At 48.1% G+C, this 24,858-nt stretch overlaps 1 protein-coding gene across 5 annotated transcripts; it reads right to left on the bottom strand.

The window, feature by feature from the left end:
- Positions 1–2,197: 2,197 nt before the first annotated feature.
- On the bottom strand, positions 2,198–24,849 carry LOC135363420 (thyroid receptor-interacting protein 11-like). 5 transcript variants are annotated; one of them, XM_064583962.1, is made up of 4 exons: positions 22,730–24,849; positions 20,443–20,562; positions 14,479–14,634; positions 2,198–13,518 (listed from the first exon to the last, which is right to left on the bottom strand). In XM_064583962.1, the coding sequence occupies exon 4, from the start codon at positions 7,432–7,434 to the stop codon at positions 3,130–3,132; it is 4,305 nt and encodes a 1,434-aa protein (XP_064440032.1). In that variant the 5' UTR covers positions 7,435–13,518; positions 14,479–14,634; positions 20,443–20,562; positions 22,730–24,849; the 3' UTR covers positions 2,198–3,129. The 5 variants fall into 5 exon arrangements, with proteins under 5 accessions (XP_064440032.1, XP_064440036.1, XP_064440033.1 ...); XM_064583966.1 differs by lacking the exon at positions 22,730–24,849 and having other exon boundaries at positions 2,198–9,630; positions 12,771–13,518; positions 20,443–22,723; XM_064583963.1 differs by lacking the exon at positions 14,479–14,634.
- Between the last annotated feature and the right edge of the window lie 9 nt (positions 24,850–24,858).

Genomic DNA, 24,858 nt, shown 5'->3' with positions numbered 1-24,858 from the left:
CAAGTCCAAATTCTGTCAGTATTTTTTTTTTTTTTTTTTTGGTTCTAGAGGCAACATATTCCTTGTTTATAAATTTTACATAAGCCCATTTAGGCTGCTACTTGTCACTGAGCCCACGCTGGGTGGGGCTCCCCTCAACAAAAGGCTCTAGGATCTGTCCAAAACAACTGTGAGGGGGCGACTGGCTGGCTCAGTTGGTGAAGCGTCGGCCTTTGGCTCAAGTCATGATCTCAGGGTCCTGAGATCCAGCCTGGCAGGGAACTCCCTGTTCAGTGGGGAGCCTGCTTCTTCTCCCACTCCCTTTGACCTCCTCCTCCAGCTCCAACTGTCTCTCAAATACATAAATAAAATCTTAAAAAAAAAAAAAAAATCACCCGTTAGTGCCCTAAGTAAAAAGGCTTTAGCAACTACCTCTCCAGCTTCCTGGAGTCACTGGAATCGTCCATGGACTCCCAATGCAAGAAATGGCCCTCCTTGGCCCTGGGTTATAGACCATGAAAGCAGCAATTGCTGACCATGCACTGGGCTCTCCTGGAAACGGAGTCTCTTACAGACTCTGAGCCTTCATATCCCGCTGTCTGCTCTGCCTCGGGTCATGATACCCCCACCAGCTTAATGTAGTTACCAAGGCCTTCTTGCTACAGGCTGAAGCCAAAGTCTGCATATCCAACCTGCAGGTGGGGGTGGCTGCTTCTATCCACAGTCCATTGCCAGATTCCATGGTGCTGGAGGACGTCAGCCTTTCCTTCTACCCCTTGGCTACCTAAGGATTCCCTTGGGATCAACTGAGTGACCATCAATGACCGTTGATACATTTTGGTTTTGAAGACCAACTCCCCCTCTTGTTCACGTGACAATTTCACTTCCTAGAGAAGCACCTGTCCTACTCCTTAAAAGTCTCAGTCCCAGGTTGAAATTGATGTCTAGATATCAGAGTCCACTGTGATGGAAAGCCTGAGATTAAGATTCAATAGGAAGTGTTGTCTTAGTATCAGGGAACATCAGAGGGCCTCCAATGGCCTCGGTCTCACCCAAAGTTCCCTTCCCCCTCTGCTCCCACAGATCAGGTCTCCTGGCCAAACGACCTTCTTTATCCCAGGGACCAGGCACAGTTTCTCCCCAAGGAGTAAGGTCCATTTCCCTGACAGCGTGTGCAATTATCCAGCAAGCCAGTCATGCCCTCCTGCAGGAAGTAGGGCTCACCGTCACTCTCTTGTTACTACAAGGTCTGCCCCCGCCCCAAAGCCCTTCTTCATTCTGCTCCCAGGTAAAACCCCCTTGTGGCCCTGCATGGTGTGGGCCACGAGTAGACATGGGTAATAAATTAGTGTCGAGCTCATCTGTTCAGCATCCGGACATCCCATAACTTTAGGGTGGGAATCACTCCCTTTACCAACGGGTGAAGAGGAGAAAAATGAAATCCTTCTGCTTTGTACCTTTGGCAAGGCACAACGATGAGGCTCATGCACTTGAAGTTCTTTGGATAAGAATCTATTGGGGGCTTGTAAGAATTCCCTGCGGCTAAAGGGCAGCCTGTATGTGAATGATGCGCAGGAGGGAAGGCTGCAAAAGCAAGGGCTTGGATGGTCTCCTAAAGGTCGAACTCCAAGCAATGAGGGAACCCACAAATAATGGCAGCAGGGAAGTGACATCAGATTTTCGTCTCAGTTCGCCCTGACAGCAGCATGGAGAATGGATTCAAAGGAGGCCGAGTGTGGAACCAGCAAGATCAGTAGGCAGTCTACTGCACTAGTCTGTGCAAGAGACAGGAATGGGTGAACCAGAGCACTGGCAACAGAAAGGGAGGGAAGGATTTAAGATATTTGGCAGGCTGAAGATACAGCACAATGGAAAATTAATGGAATGAGATCTTTCAAGAAGTCTGAATGGGAGGCGCCTGGGTGGCTCAGTCAGTTTAGCGTCTGCCTTTGGTTCAGGTCATGATCTCAGTGACCCGGGAATCAAGCACCACATCAGGCTCCCTGCTCAGCAAGGGGCCTGCTTCTCCTTCGCCCTCTGCCACCCGCCCTGCCTGTGCTCTCCTGCTCTGTCAAATAAATAAATAAAATCGTGAAGAAGAAGAAGAAGAAGAAGAAGAAGAAGAAGAAGAAGAAGAAGAAGAAGAAGAAGAGGGAGAAGGAAGAAGAAGGAGAAGGAGAAGGAGAAGGAGAAGGAGAAGAAGGAGAAGGAGAAGGAGAAGGAGAAGGAGAAGGAGGAGAAGGAGAAGGAGAAGGAGAAGAAAAGAAGTTTGAGTGGATGGTTTCCAGAGTATAGTGGAGTAATGAGCCTGGCACTGCAAACGAAGATTTGGAGTGGCTTCTGAGGAAAGGAACAAGGGAGTTGACCATGGACATTTGAAGTAAAAACTGATTAAATACTGATCAGTAGGAGCTAGTTCGGTAATTTAGGGTATATCCACAAAGGCCTGCATTTCCTTTTAAAGAATGAATTGGAATTCATTCACATTTGTAAAGATCTCGAAGGCAGAGTGATTTTTTTTTTTTAAAAGCAAGTCATAGAATACTATACGCCCAAAAAGACAAATATACATATATTTCTAAAGGCCTGAGATAAATCAGGTTACCCATGAAGTAGATTCCCAGGCAACATAAAATGAAATGGAAAAAACAATTAAAAATAAAAAAGGAGAAAGAGAAATGGGACATAACTGGGAAAATCAAACTCGCATTTTTTAAAAAAATGTATTCATCTTAAACTTTCATGCTATACACCCAGTTTCTCCAACAAGGCGTGGGTGCTCATGTATTTGATAAGTTGGGAACATTAAAACGAGTGGATGTTTTCCTTACCAAAGGTATATGTATATACATGCTCCTTATGAAAACATCAAAGCATTACAAACAATACTGGAAGTACCATTGACCGCAGCCCCCAACCCCACCAGTGTCTACTCTCATAAGAAATACCCACCATTTTCAGTTTGGTGAATACCTCTGCAGTCATTAAAAGATGCCTTTTTTTGTTAACTCATAAAAGAATATTTTTATTAAGCTGAAAGCAAGACTGCAAATATATTACGTTTTGCAAAAGGACATTTTGGGATTAGGTAAACACACAGAGTGACTTGGGGTCTTCCGAGCACTGTCTCATCTCTGGCTTGAGAATCCTCTATTTCTTTGAGAGGCCTTTGGCCGCCATTCCAACCTTCTCCGCAGGTGACAGTATTTGGGGTGCGTACGTGGGCAAAGCATCAGTGACGGCATTTAGAAGAAGGTGCTCCGATCCATCCGCTTCCGGTCCAGGTGGGGTAATAAGAGACACCGTTGTGGTGCGGGGCTTCACATCTTTTTTCCGGGATGTGGATGCTAGGGTAGTGTTCAGACGTGCTGGGCCTTGTTTCATAGCCAGTTTTCCCCTTCCTCCGGGATCTGGGGGCTTCACGTCATGAGCAGAGGGCTTTGGTGGTGGCAAAGCTGAATGAGATTCCGCTTCTAGAAACTGGACGAAAAGCCCTGAAAAAGAATTCTTGGCCATAGGTCGGTGATTTGGCTTCACATGTGTGTTGGGGGCGCTTTTGGATCCAGGCCCCCGACTCATCCAGCTGGTACCACCACCTGGCCCTTCACTGAACAGCTGCCGCATCTGGTCTTCTCGGATCCCCAGCATGCTTCCCATCAACCTTAAGGCTTCCTGCCGTTCAGCGTCAGGGGCTTGGAAAGATCCCAGGAAGAGTCTCCTTAGTAGGGTTTTGTCCACCATTCCTTCGGACTTACTGACTAAGTTCATCAGTTTCTTCTGTGTGTCCTCCAGGATTTCCTGCTGGACCTCATTCTGTTTCTGGAATTCTTGGAGTTGGTCTTCCTTCAGCTCCAAGTCAGCATTTGTTTTATGTAATCGTCCCTGCAATGACTTCAGTTTTCCTTCGAGGCTGTCTGCCTTTTCCATCCATTCGGCGAGTTCCAACTTGAGGTCAGCTAGGATGTGACCATACTGCCTTCCTTCTTCCTGCGAGGCAGCAAGCTGGAGCGCAGTGTCCTCTTTCTGCTGGGTCACCACGTGCAGTTGCTCCTGCAGCGACTCTACCTGCAGACTGGCTCCTCGGCTGGCATTTTCCATGGCAGTGGAAGACAAAACGAGTCTTCCCTGCAAGACCGTCACTTCCTTCCTGAGTTGAGCCACTTTGTCTTCTGAGGCCAGAGCTTCCCGGCGATGAGCGTCTTCGGCTTCTAGAGCGAGGTGTCGCCGTCTCTCCAGCTCCTGGGTTAGGCGTAATTCGCTCTCACGTAAATGGCGAACCTCCTTCTGGAGGGCACAGGTTTCCATTTGTTTCTGTGTCAGGGCCAACAGGACTTCATCTCTCCCCTGTTGGCACAGAACTGTCTTTCCCTGCATTGATGGAACTGCACTGACCGGCCGGTTCAATACCCCGGTCTCGTGCTCTTCTCTCTCTTGCGATAGTTGCTCCAAAGCAAGTGCCTTCTCTTTCATCGCAGCACCCTGGGATTCCTCCTCTCTCCGCATCACTGAAAGCAGCCTATCTGTCTCTTGCAGTGCCTCATCTCCCACTGCCTTTTCTCGAGAGTTTTCCTCGACTTTTGCATTTTCCTCTCTCGGTTGACACACATCCATTTCCAACTCTGCTATTCTCTCCTTCAGATTGGTGACCGTCTGCCTCAAAAGTTCATTTTCACTCACTTGGCTACGGAAGTTCTCCTGCAAAGAAAGCAAGTCCTCACTTTTCGCTTGGATTCGGAGCTCCTGATCCCGAATGAAGTTTTGTAGAACGGCCTGTTTCTCCTTCAGCTGCTCGATGTCGGAATCCCTGTGTTCCTGTTCTGGGCCTTCTCCTTCCCACGTGGCAGCCACTGAATCAGTCCATCTCTGCTTATCTTCCTGGAGGGTTCGAATCATCCTATCTTTTTCTTGCATTGATTTTCTCAGCTCTTCTACCTCCACTTGGAGCAACTCAGAAGCCTCACCCACTCTGTCAGATTTCACGGGCTCCAGAGAGTCCGCTGACTCTGAGCAGTCGGGGGAGGGCTCGAGGAAAATCACGTCCAGTTTCCCTAGAAGGAGATCCTTGGCATTGCAAAGCTCCCCGATGCTGAGCTGAATTTGTGCCAGTTCCTTCTCTAAATGTTGTAATTTTATTTCATTGCCTTTGTACGTCTGCATCAGGTCACTAGAGGTCGTCGGTAGTTCAGAATCCTTCTCGCTGCTGGTGAAAGCCCGCGCCTGGAGTTGTGCCAGCTCTCTCTCAAGCTGGGGTGACTCACGCTTCATATTTTGGACTGTGGTCATCACCTGCTGTTTCCACTCTTCCATGATCTTCACTCGCTGTTTTAATGTGTCCCGTTCCTGTAGAAGCTGCTTGAACTGATCCATATGAACGCCTCGAACCTCATTACCAGGGCTGGAGGGTTGCAGGAGTGTCAATAAAGTCTGACATTTCTGACTTAACGCATCCACTTCGAGGTCTTTTTCTCGAACGATGTGTGATAAATTCTGAATCGTTTCTCTAAACATCTCCTGACCACTACTGTCCATTCTAGTGGACAGTTTTTGATTTTCCTCTTGCATCCGCCGGAGGTCTGCTTCTGTGGCAGCCATCCTATCCGCCATTTTGTCATACTCTGTCCTCAGATTGCTGTTCTCCCTCGTTTTCTCATTTAAGACCGCCAAGACCTGTTCGCTTTTCCAAGCGTACTCTTGCAATTGCCGCTGAAGTCGCTCCACGTCCCCGTTCTGGCTGTGAGAAGCCGCAGAGATCCTGCTGGAAAGACCCTGAATCTCCAAGTCTTTCTGCTGGATAATCTGAGTTAGTTTACCAATCTCCTCTTTGGAGAGCCGATCGATCTGTTCCGTCAGTCGGATGTTCTGTTCAGTTAGAAGCTTCATCTCCAGTTCGTGTTCTTTGATTCCTAGGACTGATATTTGAGTTTCGGCTTCACGTGAATCAAGCTTTTCACTTGCGTTTTGTCTGGGAAGAGGCTGACTGGTTGGGACTTCCACATCATCACAGTCTTCTGTCGGAATGTGCTGGCTTTTGTCAGGCAACCGGGCTTTCATTTGGTCTATCGTGTCCTGCAAATGCTGAATCTCCTCGTCTTTCGCTGAAAGGAGCTGAGCGTGTTCAATATTCATCTGCTCCTGCTGGTATTGGAGCTGCTCCACTTTCTGCTTCTGCTCTTGTAAAGAATGAAGCAGTCCTATCTTCCCCTGCTGCTGGTTGTGAATGATCTTCTGCTGCTCTCTGATTTCCTCCTCGAGATCATCCTTTAACTCCTGGAGTTGAAACACCTCACACTCCAGTTCTACGATCTCGTCTAGGATTTTAGGGTCGAGCGCAGGAACAGAGCGACTCTGTTGTCCTAGGCTCTCCAGTTCTTCTCTCAGATGAGGATTTTCGCCTGTCACGGATGGGAGACACCTGTCTTTGTCCTCCACGGATGGCTGGGAAATGTCATTACTTCTGAAGGTTTGGGTAGACTGACCGAATTCCTCCTGAAGCTCTGGACTTCCTGTAAGTTCTTCAATATACATCTCTTTCTCTTTAACGAGTTGTGTCAATCGCTTCTGCTCCTCCAGAGCAGAGGACAGCATTTCCTTCGTTTCTGTATGGTCGGCGTCCATCTGCTCGATCCTCTTTTTGAGGTGTACTATTTCCAGGTCTTTCTCTTGACTGTGTTGAATGCAATGCACATGCTCTAAAGGGGACAAATCTTTGATAGTTTGCTCATCCTTGTTTGTTTCCTCCAACAGCTTCTTTTCCGCCCGAGCCAATTTTGCTATTAACCGTCCTTTTTCTATTTTTAAAGCCCTCACAGCAGTGTTGTTTTCCAGAGAATCCTCGTTGTTCCGGAGAATAGATTCTTCCAGCTGATGTCTTACATCCTGGAGCGCCAAAACCAACTTTTGGTTTTCTGCTCTGAGATCAGAAGCAACGTTGTTTAAACGGTCATTCAGCCGCTCCATTTCTGCAAGTTGTTGCTTCAACCTTCTAAGCTCAGTTTCCCTTTCTTGAAGTAAGTCATCTTTCCCATGACTGGCAGACTCTTGATGTTGCAGGTCTTCTATCCGTCTTTCATACTCGAGGAGTTGTTTGCGGTGCCTGTCAGTGATGTCGGCCAGTTTTTCTTGATGGACACTGTGCAGTATCGCAACTCCGAGTTGATGTTCCTCGATCTCCCTCATCCGCCTCTCTTCTAGGTCCCTGATGGTGCTCTTCAGTTTCCAGATGGCATTGGAGTCTGAGCTATTCGGTCCCTTGGACAAATGTTTCCAAAGTGTAAGATCAGCCTCCAGTCTTTGGATCTCATTGAGGAGTCTATTGATTTCTGTCTGAGATGATATGACATCACCAAAGTCCATGGTGAGATCCGAGTTGGAGCCGGTCAAGGAAGTCTCACTGCCATCCACTCCTCCCTGGGAATGGCCTAGGCCAGAGCCCAGGCCACCAACCCAGGAGCACATCTTCGCGGGTCATATAACTGTCGCGGTCCGCTGTGGAAAAGCGTCCAGCGCAGTCGGACTACCCCGCCAAGTGTCCCAGAACGCCTGCTTGCGCCAGGCTAAGAATCAGAAGACAACAGGCGTTTCTAGGCAACGCCTGCGCGGGCCCGGCACGCGCCTCCCCTGCGCAGGCCACGTTGCTAGGAAAGCCCGAGACCTTGGGCCTTCCCAGGGCCGACTCTGGCCACCGGTCCCGGTCCCAGACGCTCAGCCCCACGACTTCCCACGCAGGGCTGGGCCCCTTCCCCTGTTCCCCGCTTCCTGGCTGTCCTGGGTGGGCCCCTAGCGAGTGCTCCTGCCTGACTGCCCCCAGGTGCCCGCCCACAGAAAATGCATCTGGCCCTGGACTTTCCCCCAGGAAATGCATGCAATGCATGCAATGCATGCAATGCATCCATTCACCTAGGAGAGCAGATCCTAGGTGCATTTGACAAATATCTACACCTGCGCAGAGGCACGGCCCTCAAGGAGACTTTGGGCATTTCCAGCCTCCAGAGGCTCCAGAGTGTTCCGTCCTTCCGTGCCCTGCCAGCTCTGCGGGGACAGTGCGTCCCACACCGGGGTTTGGCGGTTCACCGGTGGCTCCGTGCGCTGCGCGCATCCGCTGCCTCGCGGAGGTGTGCGGCTGGACCCGGCAGGGGGTCGCGGGCGGCGGTGGCGGTGCCCGAGAGGGGGCCTCCGGGCCCTGCACAGGGCGGCCCCGGGGTTCCCGCCCTGGGTGGAGGACGGGCTGGGTACCGCGTCCCGGGTCTGGCCTCCCAAGGCCCCGACCTGCCGCGCCACTGGATGAGAGGCGGCGAGGGGGGGGGCGCCGGGCCCACAGCCGCTTCCACTGCCGCCTCGGGTGGACATGAAGCGACGTCGGCCCCCCTCCCCCCGGGCGATTCCTCGAGCTGCCCGGCCCTGGCCGTGCCGGCCCCCGCCGCCGCCGCCAGCAAGAAGCAATCCAGCTGCATGAAGCAGCTGACCAACCAGACCGTGGGCAGGCGAGCGCGTCGATCCGGATCGGCAGGAGCCCAGACCAGGCTCGGGCGCGGGAGGGCCGGCTGCTCTCCTGGTCGCGCGCTCTGTCCCTTGCCGCCGCCCCACATCAGGCCTCGGGGTCTGGGCCTGGGGCTGCGCCACGCCAAGACCTGGAGCCCGGCTCGGTGCCGCTGCCCGAGCCCCTGGGGAGCAGCTGGGTGGGTCGGCTGTCCCCGTCGCCCTCTGTCCAGGCCCCACCCAGCATCGCCCTGGGCGCACTGGACCCGAGCCTTCCCCTGCCCTCCCCCGGGCTTTGCCCTGGCTGAAAACTCCGGGAACCAGTGAGCCCCAGGCCGAGCGGACGCTGTGCTCTGCGGGCGATGGCCTCAGGCTTTCCGGGTCGCCCCGCCGCTGCAGACCCTCCACCTCCCAGTGCCTCATGGCACTAAATAAGTAAGGGGCCATCAGAGCCCATCGGATCCGCCTACGAGGTTCGGGCGTCCATCCAGGCACTGTAGAGGTGCCGCTGTCTCCAAAGCCGGGCCCCTGTGGACCGGACTGCCCAAGACCTTGACATTGAGAAATTGGGAACTGCGAGGAAAGAATTGTGGAAACGCCTTGGGACGACTTTTAGTTTAATTTTGAATAGCTTTTGAAAAAGCCTTTCTCCCTTTGGATTTGGGAGCCGATTCTTCTCCAGGTTTCTTTGGGGCTGCTTTAATGCTTGACAGGAAACATGATCGATTATGAAATGACAGAACAGACCGGAATTGGTAGACCATCAGGCTGCTGCAACAGGAACGACGGGTGGTTCTGAGAGCTCCTGCAGGTGACTGTCATGTGCCCCGTTATCTGGGGCACATCTTTCAACGTCTTTGGGGCAGGTGGCTGTACTGGACCTACTCTTTAGGCTGGCAGACATATGAAAGTGTGAGTTTTCCACAGCTTTTGCTTCTTTTTTTCCCCAATAGTGGGGTCAAAAGGGGAGTTCAGTCTGACCAAAGCACGTGTGTGCATGGCACGTCCATCCTGTGTGTTCTCCATTCATAGAGCATTGCAGGGCCACGTGCTCGTCCCAAGATCGAGGACCTTGTGAGCAACCCCACAGTGAGGTTCGGTGGTGCTGTGCGGCTTTCTCGTGACTATCATTGGAAAGTCGACCTCAGAATACTTACCTGGGAGAAGATCTTCATCCTGAGGACAAATACACAGTACGTTTTCTAATTCTGCATTCCCTCATACATTGACCGACCATCTTCATGGACTGAACACTAGGCCCCAAACAGCAAAGGTGGACTTAGCGCCTTAAATTACGAACACTATGGTCAGAAATGTATTTTTTAGGTGACTTTGGTCTCCGCATGGAGAACGGACGGAGGACAAAAGTTAGGAGGATCTCACAGCCATCCAGGAAGAAGGTCCAGGGAAGAAGTCATGGGGAGCCTGAACTGGGGCAGCCGCCACGGGGATGGACACTGAGAGGTGGGGACGCACTGAGAGGTGCTGGGGAAGTAGAACCTAACAGACTTTTCCAAAACCCAGACTGAGACAGATTAGGGAGGGTCAGGAAACCACTGTGGGGGGGGGGCGGGGGGGGAACCAGCATTTAGGGGATCAAATAGGATACAAGAGCAAATATCACAAAGCACCCCACACTGTGAGGGCGAGCACCAGCTTGTGGTACTACTACTTTTTCTGTGAGAGGAGAGCACGGTGGGGGGAAAGGGCCGGCACTCTGGAGCCGGGGAATGGGCTTCCGATCCCAGCTCCACCACGTGTCTGCTGTGAGGCGCTGGAAGTCACTCACCTCCCCGGGCCAAGCGTTCCTCGTCTGCACAGTAGAGAAAGTGATAGCACCTCACGGGGTTGTGAGGATTCCTGAGGAAATACATACACGGGAGACTCTCCCAGCAGGACCTGCCCTAGTAAGCGCCGTGGCTGTGCCTTTATGACTTATGACACGGGACACAGACGTGGGGCCTGAGGTACACACACACCGTGAATCGACAGACCGCAAAGATTCCCCTGAACAAGCACAAGGCCCTGTGTAGAGAACAGGGAAGGAACCCGGACTTGCAGGAGCTGCAGTCCTATTGTCCTGGTTCTGCCACTAACCAGACCCGTCGCCTTTCCCGTCAATGAGCGTAGTTACATACACCTGTTCTTGCCCCCTAACAGAGCAGGTGAGGGACCAAATCAGGGAACAGCTACAAAAGGCCTTTGTTTCATATCACCATCACCCAGCCTTGCACATCCTCAAACCGTACCGAGGACACTGTCATGACGACCATAAAATCATCGTTATCAGACATGGATGGAACTGGAGGGTGTTATGCTGAGCGAAATCAGTCAATCAGAGAAAGACATGTATCGTATGACCTCACTGATACGAAGAATTCTTAATCTCAGGAAACAAACTCAGGGTTGCTGGAGTGGTGGGGGGTGGGAGGGATGGGGTGGCTGGGTGATAAGGCATTGGGGAGGGTATGTGCTATGGTGAGCGCTGTGAATTGTGTAAGACTGTTGCATCACAGATCTGTACGTCTGAAAGAAATAATACATTATATGTTAAAAAAAAAAAGAAGATAGCAGGAGGGGAAGAATGAAGGTGGGGAAATGGGAGGGGGAGATGAACCATGAGAGACTATGGACTCTGAAAAACAAACTGAGGGTTCTAGAGGAGAGCGAGGTGAGAGGATGGTGTAGCCTGGTGATGGATATTGGGGAAGGCACGTTCTGCACGGAGCACTGGGTGTGATGCACAAACAATGAATCACGGAACGCTACATCAAAAACTAATGGTGTAATGAATGGTGAGTAACATAACATAATAAAAAAGGAAACCTCTTCCTTATCGTCAATATGGCAGATGCAGGGGCTCTGGGTCTCACAATTCCACTGGCAGGGCTCTTCCACACGTGCTGAGGACATGTCTACAAGGACTTTTTTTTATCATAACCCCTGTTGCAACAGCAAAGGATGGGAAGCCAGGCACCTATCCTTCAGCGAGGCCCTGGGGACATCACGTATGTGGCTGAGGGTGGCAGCAGGTGCAAGCAGCTGGGGACAGGGGCGCGAGACAGGCAGTCACTGCATTCCTTCTGAATATATTTTTAACATTTTTGAACCAGGCGGGCACCTTCACGAATGAAACAATTCGGGAAAGAAGAAGGGGAATTTTCATTTACCTTTAATCTCCAGAAGGTGGTATCTACCCCAGCCCCAAGATTTAGAATTTGATAATGACATTCTGTCTTCCGTAGAAATGCCTTCAGCAGCTGGCTGATGCCATGGACTCGAGCAAAATATCCCGAGAGACAGAGACAAGCTATCGCTCAGTCAGGTTGGAAATCATCCCTGCAGAGCCCAGCCCAGGAGAAGAGCCAATGAGGACTCTTCTGCTCTTCTTTGGGGTCAGCGGTTTATCTGTGGACTTCATGGGAGAAAGAGTGACTTTCACATTCTCTTGTTTTTTGTTTTCGGTTATGTTAATCACCATATAGTGCTTCAGTAGTTTTTGATACAGCGTTCCATGATTCATGATTTGCGTGTAACACCCAGTTTTTTTTTTTTAAAAAGCTGTTTGAACTCAAGTAAGTACAATCTACTTGATGGTGGAATTAACCATCTTAAAAAAAAAAAAAGTCCCATAATTTTACATAAGAAAGACAAGGGTTTTACATGAAAAATCAGATCTAAATGTTCCTCTTGGAAATGTACTTTCTCTTGGTTAGGTGTAAGCCTCTCAAGACTCTGTGAAAACTCAACAATGCGAGATCATGACGAAAATAAGATTCTGGGGTCAGGAAATGGGGCAGATAAATGTCAAAGCAAAAAAAAAAAAAAAAAAAGAAAAGAAAAGCCGTATTTCCACCACGTTCCCTTCCTCTCCATCCTGTGTGGGTAAGAGCCCCTGTTTATAAAGTGGCCTCATAGACCGTCTGCGGGAGGGGAAGGCATGAGCAAACGTTGCCGAATAAATGGACTGGTTCAGCTGTGGGTTGGGGAGCTGGAGTGAAGGCGATGAGGAATAAAAGGGGGGAAAATGGAAAACAGTATCTGTTCTAAGTGGGGGAAATGGAAGATAATATCTGTTCTAAAGCCCTGTTGCTTAAAGTATAACTACTTTAAGAACAAAATTTCAGTAGCATTTAGAAACTTACTGCAATGTGACATAGGAATTCTACGTCTATTGATTCTCCTCATAAATAACTTGAGCTTCTATTTGATGTGTCTCTTGCATTTTATCTTTCTAGGAAATCATTTTTCATGTATGTTATAGAATATCGTCCACAACAGAGAGATTATTGGAACAAAACTTTAAAGATGCTCACCACATGTTGCCTGGGAAGCCCTCTCCTAGGGGGTCCGGTCTGGAGATGCCAGCCCATGCAGAGGAAGAAGGAAGGAAGGCCGGCTGACACCCTGCCTGGGGCGTCTAGCTCCCAGGGCCCCAACTTGGGTTCCCACCTCTGTAGCCCTGGTTAGGAAAGCTGCCTCAGGAGCCTGGGAGAGAGGATTTCAGGCCTCTTAGCCAGGCCTGGCCCCATCTCCCTGATGCCTGGGTTCACCCTCAGCTCCAAGTAAGGTCCATGTCCTTATTCTCAGGAACCACCACTTTGCACTTTCTTTCCATTTCTTACAGAATCTACCCATAGGCTCCATCTTTAGGGTGAGGATTCCCTGCATGCCCAAGGACTGTGGTCATTTGGTCACTTTCTCAATCTGACTAAGTCACCCTCCCATCTCAAATCCCTTCACTGCCTTGATAGAAAGGACTTCAGAGCCTAACAGTGTTACTATCATTTTACTAAGGTCAAGAAAGGAATTCCTTACTTGACCAGACAGTTCACTGTAAAAGATAATATAAATGGCTCTTAAACATATAAAAACGATCTTCAACTTCACCCCCCAAAATAAGAGGAATATAAAATAAAATGACGGGGGCACCCGGGTGGCTCAGTCGTTAAGCCTCTGCCTTTGGCTCAGGTCATGATCCCAGGGTCCTGGGTTCGAGCCCCGCTTCGGGCTCCCTGCTCCTCGGGAAGCCTGCTTGTGTTCCATCTCTCACTGTGTCTCTCTCTGTCAAATAAAGAAAGAAAATCGGTAAAAAAAATTATACAGTAACATTACTGAAGACACCATCTTTCACATATCAGATTAACCACGATGAAAAGGTTTCTAATACACCGTGCTGGTGAGGATGTTGGGAAATGAGCACTTCCATTCGCCACTGGAGAGAATGAACACTGGAACTCCCTCTTTTGAAGAGTGAATCCCTAAAAGCTCATCTACCTCAAAAGGCCAACAGAGGCACGTCTGGTACTCCATTACAAATGTCGGCAGACTCAGCCATCCGTCTTGGTGCTCGCACACATGGCCCGTCACCGTCCCCACGGCAGCCATTTCTTCCCTTTCTTTACTCGTGCGCCTACCTCCTTCCCCAAGACCCTAGACAGCACAGAACCTCACCTCATCCCTCACCTAGAAAACCTGCCACCACTTATTCCCTCAGCAAACCCACGGGTGAGAGCCAGTCAGAGAACTCTGCTCGACCGGAAGTTCTGTGTCCATAGGAAAGGAGATCCAGGATCGTTCCGGAAAACTCACGAACGACTACCTAAGTATTTCCCCCGGCTCTGGATTAGGAACCGGTCCTTCCACACCCTTTAAGCAAGTCCTAGTGGGAAAACCAGGAACAAAGAAACACAACAGCCACAACCTAGAAAATGTTATAGTAGCCTTCACTTTCTGGTCTACACTATAACCTGGAAAATGCTATGGTAGCCTAAACTCTCCCCGGTCTACACTACAAGGAACCAAACTTTCAGTGTTCTAAACCAGGGAGCTGAAGCCCAGATTACCACTGAAGGGCTTCTGACAACCGTTGAGGGAACCAGCCTTAGGACAAGGAGAAGTACTGGAAGGACACTGCATCCCTAAAACCATGCGAAGCCCCTGTGGGCCTATAGCCTGCTCTGCCCCTCATCGGATAATGTGAATTAATAAATGCCCCTCATGTGAATTAATAAATGTCTTTACCATTTCAACCAAATGGAGGGGCAGCTGGGTGGCTCAGTCAGTTGAACGGCCAACTCTTGGTTTAGGCTCAGCTCAATTGTGTCCATATCAATTAGATCTATGGCAGAGAGTACATCCTCCGGTTCTTTCTTTTGTTGTGAATTCCTCCTTCTATTCCTTTTGCCCAGAGAAGAATGGAGGAACAAGAGAGCAACATAAAAAATATCAACCACGACGCAAGCAAATACACACTAGTCAAATCCGAAGAGGTCAGAAACCAAAAAAGAGAAGAAAAAAGAAATGTGGGGGGTGGCTGGGGGGTGGGAGAAGAGAGAATATTATCTCCCAGGTGGTCAAACCTCCATGAAATCCTGGGTGTATTTTGGCCTGTTTGTTAAAAGACACTAAATCCCAGAAGTGTAAAATCACCAAGGTTACATATATACAGACATAAAATTGAATGTAGCAGAAGGAAGCAAAACTGAAGACTATCTCTAAAAAATGGAAATGTAGAAAATGACAATCAAAAACGACTTAAAATGAAAGAGTTGATAAAATAAGAAACTAGTTGGGAAGAAAAAAAGAAAAGGAAAATTTTAAACTGCAAGATAAACGAATCATGAAATAACCTTTGAATTCAATTTACTGTTTTCCCCTAGTGCTGGAGTTTTGCACTCCTGTGGGCTCCTAAACTTCTTCCCCTGTTCTTCCAGCTGCTTTGCTCGGGGAGTGGCCTGCTGTGCTGACCCTCAGGTGTCTTGGCCTGGGGGGAGTTGTACCCCCCCTTGCAGGGGGGGGGGGGGGGCGGGCTCAGTGTAAACTGCTTGTAGTTGCTCTATGTGATTCTATTCCCCGAAGGCTCTCTGGGCCACTTGAGAGGATGAAAAGAAAAATGGCCACGCCCCGATTTCCAGGCCCGGAGCGAAAAGATCGAGGTCCCCTCTCTTCAGTAAACTGTCAGGGATAAGCGGTCTTCAGTTTTGTGTGTGCCAAAGTCTGCAGGCTCCTGTGGTGAGGGCCTGCACCGATCCTCCTGGGAGAAGGCAGAGGGGCGCCGCCTTGTCTGCCCTGTGCAGGACCCGCATACAATAGCTGTCACCCAGATGAGCCGTGGTTCGTGGTTTATGGCAAACTGAGTTGAGAACCCCCCCTGCTCCCTGACCCTAACCAGTTTCCCCACTCCAGTGCCTGGGAACTCTGCCGGCTCAAGCACCCCTGTTCTTCCTGTGACCCCAGGGATCCTGAGGTCACACTGTCCCACCTTGGATGCTGCCCCACCTTGCCACCAGAGCACCTTTCAGGCAGGGCTATCTCTTAGCGGAGAAGATTTCTAAAGGTTCTGATTTTGCGCTCTGGGGCTGTATCACTTGCCTGTGGCCGGCTTACACAGGCTCCCTCTCCCCGCAGAGGATCTTCCCATATATCCCCGCAGATTCACTTCTCCGCACCTCTTACTTTGCAAAAAGTGGTCACTTGTCTATTAGTAGAATTCCAGCAATTCCTTCCTTACATCTCAGGTTGAATTCAGAGGTGTCCAGGATGATTTGATAGTTATCTAGCTACATTCAAGGGACCAGATGAAACGAGCTCCCCTACCGTGCCACCATCTTGCCTCCCTCCTTCGATCTCTTCCTTTTGTTTTGAAAGATTTATTTATTTTAGAGAGTGAGCGGGGGAAGGGGCAGAGGGAAAGAAAAATCCTGAAGCAAGCAGACTCCCCGCTGAGGAGTTACTGCAGGCCCTGAGGAGAAAGAGAGAGAGAGAAAGAGGGACAGAAGGTATATATGAACAAATCATAGCTGAGAACTTTCCTAATCTGGGGAAGGATACAGGCATACAAGTTCAAGAGGTAGAGAGAACCCGTTTCCAAATCAATAAAAATATATCAGCACCCTGACATACAGTAGCGAAGCTTGCAAATTTCAGAAATAAAGAGAAAATCCGGAAAGCATCTCAAGACAAGAGGTTCCTGACCTAGACGGGTAGGAACATTAGGCTGGCAGCAGACCTATCCACAGAGATCTGGGAGGCCAGAAAGGGCTGACATCATCTATTCAGGGTACTAAATGAGAAAAACATACAGCCAAGAATACTTTCTCCAGCAAGGCTGTCATTCAGAATGGAAGGAGAGCTAAAGGGCTTCCTGGACAAATAGAAACTGAAAGACTATGGGACCACTAAACGAGCCCTGCAAGAAATACTAAAGGGGGGGACGCTTGGGTGGCTCAGTCGGCTAAGCATCTGCCTTCAGATCAGGTCATGATCCCAGGGTCCTGGGATCGAGCCCCGCACTGGGCTCCCTGCTCCGCGGGAAGCCTGCTTCTTCCTCTCCTACTCCCCCTGCTTGTGTTCCCTCTCTCGCTGTGTCTCTCTCTGTCAAATAAATAAAATCTTAAAAAAAAAAAAAAGAAAGAAAGAAATACTAAAAGGGATCCTCTATGCCAAGAGAGAGCCCAAAAGTAACACTGGACCAGAAAGAAAAAGATCTACAGAAACAGGGACTATACAGGTAATACAACGGTACTAAACTCATCTCTCTCAATAGTTACTCGGAATCTAAATGGGCTAAATGCTCCAATCAAAAGACACAGGGTAGGGGCGCCTGGGGGGCTCAGATGGTTAAGCGTCTGGCTTCGGCTCAGGTCATGATCCCAGGGTCCTGGGATCGAGCCCCGCATCGGGCTCCTGGCTCAGCGGGGAGCCTGCTTCTCCCCCTCTCCCTCTGCCTCTCTCCCTGCTCATGCTCTCTCTCGCTCTCTCTCTCTCTCCCTGTATCTCTGTGTCTCAAATGAATAAATAAAATCTTCAAAAAAAAAGTCATCATTTAAAAAAAAAAAAAAGACACAGGGTATCCGACTGCATAAAAAAGCAAGACCCATCCATATGCTATCTACAAGAGACTCATTGTAGAACTAAAGACACCTCCAGATCGAAAGTGAGGGGGTAGAGATCCATTGATCACGCGAATGGACCTCAAAAGAAAGCTGGGGTAGCAATCCTCCTATCAGACAAATTAGATTTTAAACCAAAGACTGTATTAGGGGATGAAGAAGGATGCTATATCATACTTCAAGGGCCTACCCAACGAGAAGATCTAACAATTATAAATATATATGCTCCTAACTTGAGCAGCCAATTACATAAACCAATTAAGAACCAAATGAAGGAAACACGACGAGAATCATACAATAACTGTAGGGGACTTCAACACCCCACTCCCAGCAATGCACAGATCATCTAAGCAGATGATCAACAAGGAAACAAGGGCTCTGAATGACACACTGGACCAGATGGACTTCACAGGTACATCACAGCATGCCATCCTAAAGCAACAGAATACACATTCTTCTACAGGGCACATGGAACATTCTCCAGAAGAGATCCCATACCGGGGCACAAATCAGGTCTCAACCGATACCAAAAGATTGGGATTATTCCCTGCCTCTTTTCAGACCACTATGCTTTGAAACAGGAACTCAGTCACAACAGGAAATAGGGAAGGAACTCAAACACTCGGAGGCTAAAGAGCATCCTACGAAAGAATGAATGCATCAACCAGGAAATCAAAGAAGAATTAAAGATTTCATGGAAATGAATGAAACTGAAAACACAGCCGTTCAAAACCTTTGGGATCCAGCAAAGGCGGTCCTAAGAGGAAAGTACATAGCAATACAAGCTTTCCTCAAAAAATCAGAAAGTCTCCAATACACAAGCTAACCTTACGCCCAAAGGAGCCGGAGAATGAACAGCAACTAAAGCCGAAACCAAGCAGGAGAAGAGAAATTATAGAGATTAGAGCAGAAAACAATGAAATAGAAACCAGAAGAACAGTAGAACAATCAATGAAACCAGGAGCCGGTTCTTTGAAATTATTAATAAGCTTGATGAACCTCAAGCCACACTTATCCAAAAGAAAGGGGAAAGGACCCAAAATAATAATGTCATGAATGAAAGAGGAGAGATCACAACCAACACCAAAGAAACACAAACCATCTTAAGAACACACACAGCAACTATAGGACAACAAATGAGGTCACCTGAAAGAAATGGATGCGTTCCTGGAAACTTGTAAGCCACCAAAACTGAATCAGGAAGAAATACAAAACCTGAACAGACCCATAACCAGCAAGGAAACTGAAGCAGTGATCAAAAAATCTACCAACACACAAGAGTCCAGGGCCACATGGCTTCCCAGGGGCATTCCACCAAACATTCAAAGAAAAACTAATACCTATTCTTCTGAGGCTGTTTCAAAAAACAGAAATGGAAGGAAAACTTCCAAACTTGTTCTCTAAGGCCAGCATGACCTTGATCCCAAAAACAGACAAAGACCCCATGGATGCAAAAATTCTCAGCACAATACTAGCGCATAGGATCCAACAGCACATTAAAAGGAGTATTCACCGTGACGAAGTGGGATTTATTCCTGGGCTCTAAGGGTGGTTCCACATTCGCAAATCAAATCAATGTGATACTTCACATTAATAAAAGAAAGGTCAAGATCCGTATGATCCTCTCAACGGATGCAGAAAAAGCACCGGACAAAATGCAGCATCCTTTCTTGATTAAAACTCTCCACAGTATAGGGGTAGAGGGGATATACCTCAATAACATAAAACCCATCTATGAAAAGCCCACAGCGAATATCATTCTCAATGGGGAAACACGGAGACCTTTTCCTCTAAGGTCAGGAACATGACAGGGAGGCCCACTCTCACCGCAGTTCTTCAACTAGAGAAGTCCTAGCCTCAGCAATCAGAAAACAACAAAAAAGAAATCAAAGGCATCCGACTGAGCAAAGAAGTCAAACTCTCACTCTTTGCAGATGACATGATACTTTATGTGGAAAACCCAAAACACCACCCCAAAATTGCTAGAACTCATACAAGAATTCAGCAGGATATAAAATCAATGCACAGAAATGAGTTGCATTTCCATACACTAACAATGAGACAGAAGAACGAGAAATGAAGGAATCGATCCCATTTACAAATGCACTGAAACCCATAAGATACCTAAGAATAAACCTAACCAAAGACGTAAAGGATCTGTACTCCAAAAACTACACAACACTTAGCAAAGAAATTGAGGAAGACACAAAGAAATGAAACAACGTTCCATGCTCATGGATTGGAAAAACACTGTTAAAATGTCTACACAGAGTAATCGAACCATTCGATGAGATCCCCATCAAAATACCATCAACTTTTTTCACAGACTGTAACAAATCATCCTAAAATGTGTATGGAACCAGAGAAGACCCCGAATGGCCAGAGGAATGTTGATAACGAAAACCAAAGCTAGTGGCATCACAATGCCAGACTTCAAGCTAGAGTACAAAGCTGTAATCATCAAGACAGTATGGTTCTGGCACAAAAACAGACACATGGATCAACGGAACAGAAGACAGAACCCAGAAATGGACCCTCAACTCTATGGTCAACTAATCTTCGACAAAGCAGGAAAGAATATCCAGTGGAAAAAGGACAGTCTCTTCAATAAATGGTACTGGGAAAACTGGACAGCCACATGTAGAAGAATAAAACGGGACCATTTTTTGGCACCATACACAAAGATAAACTCAAGATGGATGGAAGACCTTACTGTGAGACAGGAATCCATCAAAATCCTAGAGGAGAACACAGGCAGGAAGTTCTTCGACCTCAACCGCAGCGACTACTTGCTACATACATCTACAAAGGCGAGGGAGCAAAAGCAAAAATGAACTATTGCAACTTCATCAAGAGAAAAAGCTTCTGCACAGCAAAGGAAAAGGTCCGCAAAACTAAAAGGCAACCTACGGAATGGGAGAAGATATTTGCAAATGTCTTATCAGATGAATGGATAAAGAAGATGTGGTATATATATATATGTGTGTGTGTGTATGTGTGTGTATATATATACACATATATATATGTGTGTATATATACACACATATACACACAATGGACTATTACCCAGCCAACAGACAAGATGAATACTTACCATTTACATGCACACGGATGGAACTGGAGGGTATTATGCTGAGCGAAATAAGTCAATCCGAGAAAGTCAAATATCAAATGGTTTCACTCATATGTGCAATATAAGAAACAGGGCAGAGGACTGTAGGGGAAGGGAAGGAAAACAGAATGGGAAGTCATCAGCGATGGAGAAAAACCGTAAGAGACTCTTAACTCTAGCAAACAAACGGGAGGGTTGCTGGAGGGGTGGTGGGTGGGGGGATGGAGTAATTCGGTGATGGGCACTAAGGAGGGCATGTGATGTGATGAGCACTGGGTGTTATATGAAACTGACAAACTACTGAACACGACATCTGAATCTAATGATGTACTGTAAGTTGGCTAATTGAATTTACATTAAAAAAAGTAATAAATAAACCAAATGGAGTTGGTCTTCTGTTACACCCTGAAATGTCCTAAGTGGTATTCTGAGCGCATCAGTTCATTTCCATTTGCTTGATGAGTAAGCTGAAAGGGGTAGGGGGTGTGGGGGGGGGTGTGCACGCTCGTGTGTGTGTGTGTATGTGTATGTGATGTCACCCAGCTGGGTTCTGAGCTCCCAGAAGCAGACAGATAATATATCTTCTCTTCATATCCACTGACAAGGCTTACCGCTGCCTGGACTACAGTAGGTGCTAATCCTGTACAAACACGCCCCCCGCCATCTCCCACGTCCATATTCCCACATCCACAGACACCCATAAGGAAGCACATACCTACTGCTGCTCAAGGCAGCAGCTCAACACAGAAACACACCAAGTACTCACTAAGGGACACAACTTGCTACAGCCCAGACTGTCAAGGAAAACTGACCCACAGAGTTTTACAAGGCTGAACAGGCTGCGTTGTCTAAAACAGTGCTTTTCAAACAGTGGATTGTGACCCATCCGTGTCATAAAATCAGTGTAATAGTTTGCAAATCCCCGTCTTAGAAAATGCAGTCAGCTAGAGTAAACTAGAAAAAATCAGTATGCGTTACATACTGTACGAGTTAAAGACTGTTTCTGTGAAGTTGTTGAAGTGTGTGTTTGGGGTATAAGTGCCATGAAAAATCTGTTCTCTACACCAACAAAAAAAATAGACCCTTAAACACCGAGAGCAAACTGATGGTTGCCAGACGGAAAGGGGGGGGGCGAAATTGGTCAAAGGAATTCAGAGTTACAAGCTTCCACTTATATAAATAACTCACAAAGATGAAAAGTACAACATCCGGAATATAGTCCAAGAATATTGTCATAACAACTGTACCGTGACAGATGGTGACTATACTTAATCGTGGTGAGTGCTGAGTAATGAACAAACTTGTCGAATCACGATGCTGCACACCTGAAACTGACATAACATTGTACAGATCAACGAAACTTCCATAATGAAAAGAGAAAAAACTGTGTTCTCACTGTGGGTGGTTGGATGAGCACTGTCCTCACAGCCTTCATCTGGTGCCATCCAGTGGTAAAAGCCCTATCTGCAGTCGAGAAAGAACCACAGACCCGGGAGAAGAGTCCGCAAACATGGATGTCTGGTTGGAAGGGGCCTTCCAAATGACCTGGTCGACCCTGACATGCAGGGCAAGCACCCTTCAACAACACCGAGCTACTGCCTGAGCACGCCCCACCACGGAGGCACTCGCTCCCCCGCTGAGCAGCTCTACCTGCTGAAAAGCTGACCAAGCCGCCTTCCTCTAGGAGCTCCTCCCTGTCCTTCCTACTGCCCTCTCCTGGATGACAAGGAGCAGCTTCTGTGCTCGCCCTCAGTTTAACACTCTTGATCCAGTCAAGCAATACTTGTTGAGTGTCTGCTAAGTGCCAGGCACTGGGGATACAGTGGGGAACCCGGGAAGACACAGCGACAGAGACACAGAGAAGTCAGAGCTTATGCCAGATGAAGGACAACAGCATGGGGGCAGGAAGCGCCTCGGAATGTTCCAGTAGCAGAAGGTATACAGGGAGGTTGAAGAACAGCAGAGAAACAGGTGAAAGCTCAGAGATTTCTGCGCTGTATGTGTTTTCATTTCTCTCTGTTTTATAATTTTTCTAAACTAACCATAGGCCATATTTCATTCTAAGACACCATCAATTGTAAGACTGAAAAAAGAAAAAAGAAACACTGCCAGTTAGTCCATGTCTTTCTTATTGCTTACAATTCTCATTTCATGTTTATGAAAAAGCCCTTTTAGACTTTTGGGACAGAACAAAAGGGAAAGGATGAGTGACATGAGTTGGTCAAGTCTTCCCTTTCAGGAGATCTGTGAGTTGCCACACAACACTGACCTTCGAGCCGCCAAGGGCACTGGCGAGGCTGAGTTTCTGAAGAGATCGCCATCACCGGCTCTGAGATTGCTTTCCAAGCTCCCGACCCTCCAGGTGTAGGCTGTGTTCCTCTGTCTTTCTTGATCTCGTCAGAAGGTCTCAACGGATGGTTCTGGAATAGCAATCGGGATTTGCGCTCCTTCTTCAAATGGCCCTTAAATGGTACGTGGACCGAAGCAGCCAGGGGCTGCAGGTGCAGCGGTCCAGCCACGCCACGAGGAAGACCGAGCACGTCCACGTGCACAGATAATGACAACTCCAACATGGTGCACAGTGACTGCAGGACACATCAAGAGTGAATCTGGGCGCCTGGGTGGCGCAGTCTGTTGGGCAACCGAGTCCTGGCTGAGGCTCAGGTTGTGATCTCAGAGTCTTGACATGGAGCCCCACGTCTGGCTCCGCACTGGGCGTGCAGCCTGCTTGGGATCTTTCTCTCTCCCCTCCCCTCCCCTCCCTACCACCGTTCACATGTGTTCTCGCTCTCAAAAAGTTAAACAAATAAATAGATAAAATAAAACCCAAAGAATGAAAGATCTCTTTATTTATTTTTTCTTTATTGTGCTATGCTGGTCACCATACAGTACATCGGTTAGTTTTTCATGTAGTTGTTCCATGATTCATTGTTTGCGTATAACACCCAGGGCTCCATGCAATACGTGCCCTCCTTAATACCCATCACCGGGCTAACGCATCGCCCCACATCCCTCCCCTCTAACACCCTCTGTTTGCTTCTCAGAGTCCATAGTCTCTCATGGTTAGTCTCCCCCTCCGATCTCGCCCCCTTCATTTTTCCCTTCCTTCTCCTAAAGTCGTCCACGCAATTCCTTATGTTCCACAAGTAAGTAAAACCATATGATAAGTGACTTTCTCTGCTTGACTTAAGATGTCATATTTAGGGGCGCCTGGGTGGCTTAGTCGTTAAGTGTCTGCCTTCGACTCAGGTCATGATCCCAGGGTCCTGGGATCGAGGCCCGCGTCGGGCTCCCCGCTCAGCGGGAAGCCTGCTTCTCCCTCTCCCACTCCCCCTGCTTGTGTTCCCGCTCTCACTGTCTCTGTCAAAATAAAGAAATAAAATCTTTAAAGAAGGAAAAAAAAGATCCCATATTTAGAAAGACCTTTTCTCAGGGTTTATTCAATCCAGTGTTCCCTGCAATTTTCACTTCTTTTTAGTACCCAGGTCTGACGTGCTACCTAATATTTTCTTCTAACACACCCTGTAATAAATACCTATTAAAATGTAAAACTTCTATCTGGGTGCCACCTCAAGTCATCTCCCATTCCTCCCGTGGGAAACACTGATCTGCTGCAGCCACCAGTTCATTCAAGAAGCACTGACTGACTTGGCCCCTTCGGCAGGAGCGTCCCCTGCAACGGTGGGAACTTGCTAGGAAAGGTGTGACATGCCCTCCACCGGAGGGAATGGGAAGGGGCCCTCCCCGCTCTTCCAGCCAGTGAGGGTCCAGGCTGGGGCTGCTTCATTTCACTTCTCATCAACACTCATGAGTGCTGGCTACAATGCCAGGCATTATTCCACACGCTGGACAAACAGGAACACGTACAGCCCTCAGAAGCACCCTCTGTGGAAGGCACCGCTTACAGACAGAGGTCGAGGTTGTTTCCTCAAGCTGTGCAACCTCGGAGGAAACTTAATTCCATTGCTTTGCAAACCTACTTACCCACTTGGACTTCCATCCCTCCCCCAACACTTCAGTTGCTGATATGGTGTCGGTGTGTATGTGTGTCTGCTTCTGTAGGGATACACAGTGCATGTAGATAGATAGATAGATAGATAGATAGATAGATAGATAGATAGATAGATAGATAGATAGATATGCGGTGCCCTGTATGTACATATATATGTACCTACAATGTATATATCTGCAATTGCAAGACTCAATCCAATACTCTCAGCATCGGTTTTCAAGTTGGGAATTTTAACTGCATGCTGCATACGGGCCTTGAAGATATGCTCTACCTCTCATTTTTAATTTTATTGTTGTTCTTTTACGTCCTTTAGTCTCAGTTTTGGGTTCCTATTTCCTGTTGCGTTTATTCTTGCTTATAAATGGAAGGCAGGAAGCAAAGTCTTA

The sequence above is a fragment of the Mirounga angustirostris genome, unplaced genomic scaffold (genome assembly GCF_029215605.1).
Source record: "Mirounga angustirostris isolate CCGP_5_RB_7025 unplaced genomic scaffold, mMirAng1.0.hap1 SCAF_215, whole genome shotgun sequence".
In the NCBI taxonomy this organism is placed as follows: domain Eukaryota; kingdom Metazoa; phylum Chordata; class Mammalia; order Carnivora; family Phocidae; genus Mirounga; species Mirounga angustirostris.
Note: the sequence above shows the minus strand (reverse complement) of the source record. Positions and strands in the feature narration are given on the sequence as shown.

Coding starts and splice junctions, on each gene's coding strand:
- LOC135363420 (XM_064583962.1), bottom strand. CDS start 7,434: ATGTGCTCCTGGGTTGGTGGCCTGGGCTCTGGCCTAGGCCATTCCCAG.